Source organism: Lepidochelys kempii, chromosome 6 (assembly GCF_965140265.1).
Source record: "Lepidochelys kempii isolate rLepKem1 chromosome 6, rLepKem1.hap2, whole genome shotgun sequence".
In the NCBI taxonomy this organism is placed as follows: Eukaryota; Metazoa; Chordata; order Testudines; family Cheloniidae; genus Lepidochelys; species Lepidochelys kempii.
The window spans coordinates 50,680,082-50,691,127 of record NC_133261.1 but is presented as its reverse complement, the minus strand read 5'-3'; the positions used below and the strand labels follow the sequence as shown (position 1 = coordinate 50,691,127).

Below are 11,046 nucleotides of genomic sequence, written 5' to 3'. Positions count from 1 at the left end.
TAATCACATACTTTAGAGTAAAAACAATAAATATTACAAAACAAAGTGTGGTATTTTTAAAGTTCTATTTTAAATCTTTATATTACTTTGGCAAACAAAATAAAAATAAAAAAAAGACACCCCCCCATCCCTACCCCACTTATTTTCATGAACTATAAGTCTTTTGACATTTGGTTTTGTAACAAACCATACAGTAGACAGACTGAAAAACTTTTGTTTTTATTTTAGTTATTTGGTTTAGTGTATTGTTTAGTTTGCTTTTTCAGTATAACACCAAGAGAAGGTGTTAAAAGAAATGAGGTTCATTGCACCAATATTCTTAGGAAGTGCAGTTTATCACTAGACAAACCTTAAACTAAAAATTTACTGTACATGAAAAGAGTTGCACTGATGGGGTCTAGATATGCATTACAGATAAGGATTTTAGATTTATTTTAAGGAAATGTTATATATATAAGATAACATATTTTAAGACAAAATAAAAGTCCTGTAATTGAAGTTCTGGTCCTGTAGTTCCAGAGTAGGCAAAACTTCCATTAAAGACAATAAGATCCATATTCATCCAGAATCTACCCTTACTCTTCCTGGCATAGTCTCTGGTAGATGTTACCAGTATCAGAAAGTCTGCCACACTGGGGAGACTGTAGCCAAGCAAAATGGCTGTGACCTCCTCTTCATTGCAAAGGAGAGTGGGCTGTAGAGAAGGAGCTAGTGGGGAAAGGTGGATTCAGTGTATCCTTTCAGCAACGATGTTGCCTAGATATTAGGCAGGGCAGTGTAAATTACTGTAGCTATACATGCGCTCATGATTCAGGGACACTTTTGAAAATGCTCTACAGTGCTCTGGCTGCTGGGAAATCCTATGAAATTGTGCTGGTACTGCTTCAGAACCCTTAGTAGATTATGACAAGACCACAGTACAGTCTAGGGCACTGGAGCACCTGCACCAACATGAATCGTTCACCTGATGAGCTTTTGGGGTAAGTGAACAGCTGTCAGTGGTACACAGAGTTAGGATTAAGGTTAACGTGTGCTGCACCGACTTCATCTGCTTATTTTTCACAGTGGGGAAGTGCCCAAATGGAAGACTCTAGTGCACAGCAGACTGCTAGCAGGGTCCCTGTGGTGTCTCAGCTTTAAAAAAAAAAAAAAAAAGATATTCCCCCGCCCTATCCCTGTCGATGGGGTGAATCTCCCAATGGGTAATTTACCGTGCACCAGCTTCAGTGTATCTAGCCTAGTTATATACTGTTTGATGTAAATCTTTTCAGACTCCTGACAAGGAGAGTTTTGTTTGCCTAGGATCTGCAGGTTCAAATCCAGATTATGTCTGCCAGGGGAGCTGAGCTGCATCTTTTGAAACTGAAGATGCCTTATAAGGTTTATATTGTTTCTCTTCTCCTGTTAAATGAAATGCTAGAGCACATTGTAAAATTGACTTTGCATATATTTTGTAGATCTGCTCAAAGCCTTTCAGGGATTGGCTGCCAAAAAGATTTAAAATTATGATTTGAAATTTACTTTGGTTATTTCTTAATTAATAAGCTAAAGTCAGATTCTCAGAGAACATTTCTAAGTACCAGCATTTTGTTAACACACACTAACATCCACAGTGTTATCTAACTATGAAATATAAAAATTCCCTGCATTACTTAAAAAAAAATCCTATCAGAAATAGAATGTGGCCTTCCATATTTGTAAGAAGTGCATTTCTCACAAAGATGAGAGCAAAATGGTTGCACATACTTAAACATTCACCTGGTTGTCCATAAATCAAGTCTTGCCCTTTAAGTGATGGCTTGTTTATCAGTGGAATGCCTCAACAAAACAAAACTACCCTCCTCTTCTATACATCAATGTGATATGAATGGCAGGAGGACATGCTCCCGCTGTGGCTCCTTGAGACCTTGGGGCTGTGGTTGTTACAGTTTTCACCTTTTTTCATGTCCTTGTCTTTCCAGGTTTCTATCATTTGCAGCTTTCCCTGTTCTTCTTTCATGAACACCTCCACCATGAGAACTTTCTCTTTATGAATCTGCTGACTAATGTCCTTGGGAATGTCTGGGATAATCCAGTCCACAAAGTCACTCATAAACATGACCAAGTTCTGAAAAATAAATTTTAAGAAAATGTTAGCAAGGTCAAATGAAATGAGACTAGATATAGATATTTAGATTTTTGTTGTAGTTCAGAAGGGACAATATTCTAGGCTGGGCCTTTCTCTTCCTCACAAGCATGTTAAAGTTCCATGTATCAGCTATTTAGCTTTACCATCACTTTCCCATAAATATTAGGCGACAGAGGAAAATGGCAGGGATAGGTCTCCCTGACTGATGCAGAACAAATACAGTAGTGAGAAGACAGAGGGAAATACTGTAGTTGGTATATGGCTGTTTATGCTTGACATTAACAGTGCATGAAAAATGACTAAGTAGGCTGAGAATTTTCTGAGGGAACAGTTCACTGTTACAAAATGCTGATTTGACAAAACAGAACATTTCATAGGAACATAACCATTTTGTCAAAAATGTTGATGAAATAGTATCAAAATATTTCAATAAGGTCAAAATGTTTACTTCAATTTTGATGTTTATGTAATCCATTATATGAAATATTTTTATTTAGCAAAAAATGCAGAGATTTTGACTTTTTCCTCCCAGTTTCAGAGGAAATCAAATTTTGAAATCTTGGCATTTCCCATGGCTGGAAATTCATTTTTTGGCCTGCTCCAGAAATGACTCTAGATGAAATCCATTCAGGACCAGCATACCAGTCTATGAATCACTTAAGCAGGCTTGGTTTAAAGGCTTTTGAGGCCCTGTGCTCTATGGAAATTGGGGACCTACATTCAAATTAGGCCCAGTGACTGCCACACCTCATCTGCTGTCATGACAGAGGGGTGGCTGGGGCAAACCTGTGGAATGCTGTGACTGCTTGAGCTTTGCTCCAGCTTCTGCCAGAGCTGCACGACATGAATAGAGGCCCATCCAGCAAGCGCACCCAACCCATACCTACCTGCTACACCAAGCCCTGAATGCACCTCCCAAAAATATATATACCCCAGAAACCCTTCCCCAGTCTCCACTTATCCTGACAGCCACCCCATGTATCCCATCAGCCCTGACATACATCCCTCTCACTGAAGCCCCCAACACCACAGCCCCAGTTGCCATAGCCCCCACATCCTGGCCCCCCATTACCTCCACAGCCCGCACAATTCACTCTACTGCTTCTTAACATTCCCCACTTGCCACCACCCCTCACCCCACAGCTCTGAATCTCTTCCCGCTCACCCAATAGCCCACCAACAATTTACCCCCAGTCCCTCACCCACTGCTTTGGGATCTTCCTGGGGGCTCACCAGTGGGCCCCCCATTCCTCCCATCTTGGCTCAGCGCTCTGCTGCTGTCCTGGACTAGGGAGGCTCCTCCTGATCCTGGCTGCCCAGTGACTCTCTTCAATCCCACTGCCTGCCTCCCGCTCACAGGACAAGACGGGCTGGTGGCTAGGCCAAATTTGAATGAGTGGCATTTCTACATGGCACGTGGGGTCACAGCGCCACTCAAGTTTGGCCCATCACAATGCCACCCATCCAAATCCGGTGAGCAGAGCACCCCCTATGTTAGGGGCCCTGTGCAAGTGTACAGAGTGCCCATTGGCTATTCCAAGTCTGCACTTAAATCCTTCTTAGTCCATGCTTGTATGATTTAAATGGGACCTAAGTGATGCACAGGCCTTGTGCCTCACCTCCCATTAAAGTTACTGGTCTATATACACTGCATGTGGTGCAGGGAGCAGTGTATCCCTGTGGGGGATACATCCTGTGGCTGTTCTGTGGCTTTGCATCATGCTTGAGAAGGTTGTGAAGATCAGTGCCCCCAGGGAGGAACTCTGACTGGTAAATGATATCCAGTGGACTCTCATCTCATTTAGTTAAGGAATAGTTTTATGTATGTATATGTGATCTCTCTTTCCTTGTTAGGAGTCTGAAAAGATTTACATCAAACAGTACCTGAAAAACTATCACAAATGCTAATCTTGCTGCTAGGACAGCCCAGAAGTCCTTTGAAATTTCATATTTGTTTTCAGACCATGGGGGTTCTCGGTAATCTTTGTATCTGTAAAACAAGACATAATAAATCAAGGATGTTGTTTTAAAATGTTCACACAATTAGGATTTAGTACAGAATATGCATTAAACTCTAATTCAGATCTTTTTGATACAAATCCCTCTTACAGAAAGGCTGTGTAAAAATCCAGCCAAACAAGACAAAACTAACAGCCTGCCACAGCCTTGAAATTTTATGTGGATTAGAAGAAGATAACTCTTAAATGTTTATGCTTTCTGATCAGTATGAACAATATAAACTCAGAGTAAAGAGGGGCTGAGCTGCAATCTCACAATCTCAACTTCTTCCAAGTTTGGGAGGTATTTTATGTTTCAGGTTCAGCTATAAGAGCAAAATACTGAACTCAAATTGATATGGTGGATCAGAACTCCAATATTTAGATTTCCACACATAGGAAGAACAGAAGATTGGAGTCAAGCTCTTGCTGAGTTGATATGAAAGAAGAATTTCACCATAGCACTGGTTTATATAGTCTATGAAACTGTGATGTAACAATAGCAATTTTATTTTGTTTTTAAAAAGTATCCTGACCAAAAAATGGAAGAATTTAAATTAATACCATTATATTATAAATGTATGCAGAAATTATATCTCCATATTCTAAAATGTGATTTTACAAGAAGAAAGGGACTGTGAGAGAAAAGATGGAATGAGAATTAAAAAGGACTTGTGGGGAAAGGAGAGAAGAAAACACAGTGCTCTGTGTTGGACCATGAAGCCTACTCTTCCCTTCTAGTCATAATTCTACACTGAAAACATTTCAATCAAACTGGTATTTCCTCCCCCAAGAGAGATCACCTCAGGGATACAGAGGAAAGGAAAGGTAGGTAAGAGTAGATAACTTTGCTGATTCTAGCTGGTTTTTACTTTCATGTCACAGTAAAAGTGATTTTTAATTTTAATGGTCATTTTAACAGATTAAGTTTTGATTTCTTCGACAGTTGTAAATAGTGTAAATTAAGAAAAACTCTGAATGATCTTCCTTTTTTTTTCTTGTCAATTTCTGTCATTTTCCAGTGGAAACAGACCAAAATCCTGTATTTTTTTCTGTAATGTCTCCAATCTTTGTCCTTATCTTTGCTGTTTGAATTGCTTTCATTGCTGCTCTTGGCTTTGATCCCCAATTGCAGGCTTTGAGAACATTTTGAAGCTGATGCATATCTAAGTTAGCCTAGGCAAAGAATGCATTTCAACGTTGACCCAGATTTCTTGACCAGCTGAAATATTCAGCAAGAATTTTCCTTTAAAAACGCAAATAATATGGAACATTTGTTTTGATCACACTAGTTCCATGTATATTAGGATTTTAGATGGGTCTAAGACTAAGGATTTAATTCTGTCAGTGCTGAAGTCAATGGGAATTCCACACCAGGAGGGATGGGAAAATTGGGCCCACAGTGTAGACAAAGTTGCCATTATTGTCAGCTTGAACTACTGGATCAACTGGACAGTATGATAGGTAGACCTTGAAGTAGTGTCATTGCATCAGTACATCATGATTAGGGTTGGCAGACTTCAGTTTTTATTTTTTTGCATTTTTGATTAATATCTATTATTATTTTAAAAAACTTCTATTTTTAAAGTTGTGGGAAACTAAGGGAGACAAGGTTGTGGTTGGAGTTAGGGAAAGTGCTGACAATGATGTTTCAGGGAGTTCCCAGCACTGACAGCTGAGCTGCAAGGACCAAGGCGCTGAAGGGCCCAAGACATTAGGAAACATGATGCAGGGGAGGCCCAGCAAAGTGCTGGCTCAGCAAAGCAGAGACCCTGGCCAGGACTGCAAGGAGGAGGATGAGCCCCCAGCAGCAGGGAAGGTCACTCTGCTGCTGAACAGTTCTGCCTGGGAATGGCCCCTATACTCCTGCCTGGTGAGTGAGAGAGAGGAGCCGTGATGGTGGAGCTGCAGATGGCTCCCTGCATAGTTGTGGGGCCGATGACACCAGATCCCTGCAGGCACATGGATGGGGAAGGCTGCAGCCAGAGCAGAGACCCCTGCCCAGGACTGCAATGAGAAGGATGAAGATGAGCACCCAGCCGCAGAGGAGGCCACCTTTCTGCTGAATGTCTCCATCTCCAGGCAGGAGCCATTCAACAGCGGGGTGGCCTCCTGGAGGCCAGAGGCTTGCCCTCCTCCTTGCAGCCTTGGCCGGGGGTCTCTGCTCTGCCCCACCAGGACCATAGCCTTCCTTGCACTTTGTGCTGCAGGGATCCAGCATCACTGGCCCCACAGCGAGTCTCTGCAGCTTCTGCATCATGGCCCGATTCCCGCACTCCTGTGACAGCAAGGCTGCAGATGCTCTCTGTACTACTACAGGGCCAGAGACAGCCAATCCTTGCAGACACAAGGTGCACGGGGGAGGCTGCATTTGTGCCATTTGTAACAGATGGATTTTTTTTCCCCGTCTATTTTGGTGCGTCAGTTGAAATCAATGTTTACTGACATCTATTGATTTAAATCGATTCCTGCCAAGCCTAATCATGATGCAAAATTGTGACATCTTGGCAAAATGTCATCTTGTTGCCCCAAAGCATCAGTATGCTGTGAAGTGACTGCATCAAAACATCATGTCACAGCACAACATTACGATGTGGTGATATTTTACAAGCCTCAAAAATAGAATCATGGAAACATAAAATCATCTCAGTAAAATGGCACCATCCTGGAACAAGCATGTTGCAGAAGACCCTCCTATGACTACCAGTATCTCCCTCTAGTTCTGTAGTGACTTGATGTGATGCAGAGCCTTTTTGGCCAAGCAAAGGAGAGAAGTGCCTTGCACTGACCCACCAGCAGCTTTGGGTGATTAAGAAAGTGGTGTTGCCCTATCCTGAGCTGGAAGGATGCTGGTTATGACTTTTTAAAAGTGGAGGAGGTTATGACTTTTTAAACTCACCAATCATGCTAGATCCTGAAATTGGATAGGGGAGTTCCATACAATGTTGGAAGTTTGAGGTTTTTTTGTTTTTTGCTCCCTCCTGTAACCCAAATAGTTGATAAATATTTTGTCAGCAATAAACACTTTTCAAATGCCCTGACAAGTATTTAATGTTTACTCATTTTCTCAAACTAAGCAATGTATATGCTACAAGTGCTGTGGTAACTTTACCTATATGTAAAGATTTCAGTGGTAACTGCTCTCTCTATTGGATAAAGAAGACTGAGCTGCCAATAGACTACAATAGGACCTAAATCAGGTGGTATGTGACTGTGTAACTATGAGTCCCACCAGACACATGAAGAAGCTAGTACCTCCATTCAACAGGGAAAATAACTTAAAATGGCTATCATTCAAGAGAGTACCTGCATATCTGAACCTCGTAGCCAAGTTCCATTGGGTCATTTGGAGCTGTTCCTCCTTGAAAATCGCTGACATTAAAAGAGGATAGCGTATGGTTCACGAAGCCATGCATGGTGCCATTCTCACTGTACATATACAGGTACACGAGGCGTGGAATGAAGTCAGATGTGAATGAGATCACAAATGCCTAAGCCATAAGAGTAAAGAATGAACGCAATATTCAGGTAATGTTTAGTGGATAATATACTCAAGTGCATCTTCCCCACATAATGCTTATGAATCGAAGAAATGGTATACAGTGGGCTGATTCAGACAATAAGTCTAAGTCTGCAGCCCATGGGATGCTAAGGATATGGAAACCTCATCAGTGTGATGTTTGCTGCTCAAGTTCCAGAGCTGCATGGTGTCAAGTATAAGTAGCTTCATGTTGGCTGAGATCTCTATGTAAATAACTTCAGCTCCCTGGAGAATCCAGATATTGTCCCCGTTTTCATTACTCGGTCCCCATCACCCTTATGTAGCACAAAACCTCTATTCTTCGAATTCCACAAACACATGTACTAGTCCTGGACACACTACTTTTTCTGTTCCCACTTCAGCTCCCTCTCAACCCCTATCGCAAGCCCTCACATTCTGTGTTTAGGGTAGACAGAAAGAGAAGATTGCAGACTGAGCTTTGGGAGTTGAAGATGGGGGCTCCAAACAAATGACCTTGCAGAGACCCCAGATTTGTTTCAGCTGGCCCTGCATATCAGATAATAGCTGATCACAACAAAAAGGGAACAAGATCTCCTTGTAACAAAAGCTGCTAAAGATCACTACAACTTGATCAACCATGATCAGACCCAGACTCTAGAGTTTCTTAGACTTTGCAGAGTTTTTTTGTTTGTTTTTTTGTTTTGGTCTTTTGCTATTCTTAGATAAATGACTAGAATAAATAAATAGCAGGTATTTTTCTTTTTAAATACCAGTAATATTTCCAACCTTAAAGGTGTCTTAGATTTTACTGTGCTTTTCTGTTGTGTATTAATTATATTAATTCTGTGACTGTACAGAATAACTTGTGCAACATTGCTAAAAAGCAAAACACCATGCTATTCCCCTCTGCTCCAATTACAACTGGTCCCAGATGGATTGTATAAGCTCTGATTGATTGCTCTGGATGTACTTTTATGTGCTGCAAATAACTTATGGTGAACCAACTCTTTAAATGCCCTCTGCTTTGCAAAAATCTGTTAATTTTAATGAGGTTTTTAACTAGATCAAGATAAAACAGCAAGCATGTTGGGCCAGATGCCTTTTTACAGTCACTAAAATTTCTTATTCTCCTCAGGTTTTATAAATAAGCGTGATATACAGAGTGCAAGGACAGACAATTTAGTTGTGTTCTCAATAGCTTTGGCTTTTCTCATTTATTGCTATCATGAAAGACTGTAATTTGCGTGCAGCTCATGTATGTGCAGTACAAAAAGTTTTACTTATGCTATGATAGAAAACAGAGAGTAGATTGATTAAGGTAAGGAGAACAACAGTGGTTAATGCCTGAAGAGATTGCAGGGAGGAATGTGGGAGAATAGGAAGATTTTCTAAGGCAAAAGAGGAGAAGCAGAAAAGATGAGAAAGGGGAAATTAAAGACAGAACACCAAAATATAAGACTGATTGGGATCTAGCTCTGCCAACAATTCTGGGTGCTGGCTCTGAGACTTCCCTGCTTGGAAATAAGGGCTTGATCCAAAGTCCTCTGAAGTCAGTGGAAGTCCTTGCATTGATTTCAATGGGTTTTGGATCAGTCTTCAGTGAGAAATCACTTCCCAAGTTACTGAGGTGCATGGTGGAGCTAACCTGCTTGGAGGGAGGGTGATGGGCTATATGCTCTTTGCTATCCTGAGGACCACTTCTGAGTGGCCTCTCATCTTCTCCTTCCAGTTGGAAGAAGACTCCACAGTAACAACTGTCCAGGAGCTAGAGAGGGAGCTTAAAAGTAGAGCTGTGCAAATAATAGATTTGTTTAGTTTTCTGTCAAGTCTGAAAATTCAAGAAAACAATAATTTTGAGTTGACCAGAAAATGAAAATTTTCAAAACTTTTAGTGAACAGAAAAGTTAAAAAAATTCATTTTGGGTCACACAAAATGTTTTGTTCTACTCAAAACAAAATCTCCATTTTGATTTTGATTCTTTTTCTTTTTTAATTTTTACAAAATGAAATTCAAGGTAATTTCAAAATAAAAAGTCATTTTGAATCAAAATGTTTAATTTGAAATGTTGAAATGAAACATTTTTACTTTTTCAGAATTTTTTGTAGGCTATTTCTTTTTGACCAAAGCAATTCAACAAAATCTATACAAATTTGCACAGTGTTTCAGTTGACCCAAATCTGCATTTTTTCCTGAAAAAAATTTTGTTTGAAAGATTTCATCCGGATCTATTTATAAGATAATGTAAGGGGAAATCACATCCTTAGAACTTAAGGCTGGGAGAAAACCAGAGACTCCACAGATGCATGGTATTCAAGACAAGCCACGCCACATGTCCAGCATTGTCTCCTCTCTTGTTGTTTCTAGACCCTCTTTTCACCTTGTTTGTAACTTTGACACAGATCTAACTTTTGGTGGGTGTGAAGGGACTATGAGATGAAATAGTGTTTGTTTGTGTACCACATGGAATACACCCTCACAGAAAAATGTGTAAATGTAAACAAAAGTCAGAGCTATTCTACTGTTTTAACCCCAGTATAAAAGTTTTCTGAAGACTCGAATGATCCAAAGCAGTCTGATTATATGACACATCGAAGTAGTCTTGCATGTTTTCCTAAGGGCCTAGTCTGCACTCATTGAAGTGAATGAAAACATTCTTATTAATTTCCGTAGTTGCACAGAGTCCTAAAGACATGGATCATATCCCATCTTCCTAATATGAACACATCATATGAACACATCAGATCCCCAGGTGGTGTAAACTGAATGCAGTCAAGCTAAACTGACGTGCACCAGGTGAAGATCTGGCCCAATATGTGTAGAGGGGTAACAGGTTTTTTAAATTAGCATTTGTTTAAAAATGTGGTCAAGGAAAGATACTTACAAAATATCTAGACCACTAGGAAGCAAGCCTAGTTTAAGGTCAGCAGATGCAGTAAAAATAGTCTGGAAAAAGATGCCAAGGCTACCACTGATTATATTTACTATGGCTTTTATTGCCAACTAGCCTTTAGTACTGAAGCTTTTAATTTTGCAAGTTTTTATAATGCATAAATAATATATGATACGCTGTGACAATGTAAAACTAAACCCTGGACCTGATTCTCTAGTTGATGAGCTTCTTTAAATCATGTGACTCCACTGACTTCAGTGGAAATTAGTTAGAAGAAAACCAGTGTAATGGAGTGGAGAATCAGGCCCATTGCATTCAAATTTTACTGACAAAGAATTACTTACATTTATTATTACAGCAAGTTTTCCTACACCTCTGAGGATATTATACCAGATTCCTATGGGAAAGACAAACATGGTGGTAAATGCTTTCAGATTGTTAAACTTATCGTTGTTAACTGAAAATATCATGTATCTGCCACGTCTCGTGATTGCACATCACTACAGCTTTATTTAGTTTGTAACAAAC

At 40.2% G+C, this 11,046-nt stretch overlaps 1 protein-coding gene across 3 annotated transcripts in view; it reads right to left on the bottom strand.

Annotated features, from left to right (window-relative positions):
* Positions 1-291: 291 nt before the first annotated feature.
* ANO1 (anoctamin 1) overlaps positions 292-11,046 on the bottom strand; it is a 117,166-nt gene continuing 106,411 nt past the window's right edge. For all 3 annotated transcript variants that reach the window (XM_073350660.1, XM_073350657.1, XM_073350658.1), the window contains 4 exons: positions 10,863-10,915; positions 7,432-7,616; positions 4,013-4,118; positions 292-2,107 (listed from right to left, as the gene is read on the bottom strand). In XM_073350660.1, the coding sequence (XP_073206761.1) occupies positions 1,847-2,107; positions 4,013-4,118; positions 7,432-7,616; positions 10,863-10,915 (605 nt within the window). In that variant the 3' untranslated portion in view covers positions 292-1,846. The remainder of the gene's footprint in view (positions 2,108-4,012; positions 4,119-7,431; positions 7,617-10,862; positions 10,916-11,046) is intronic.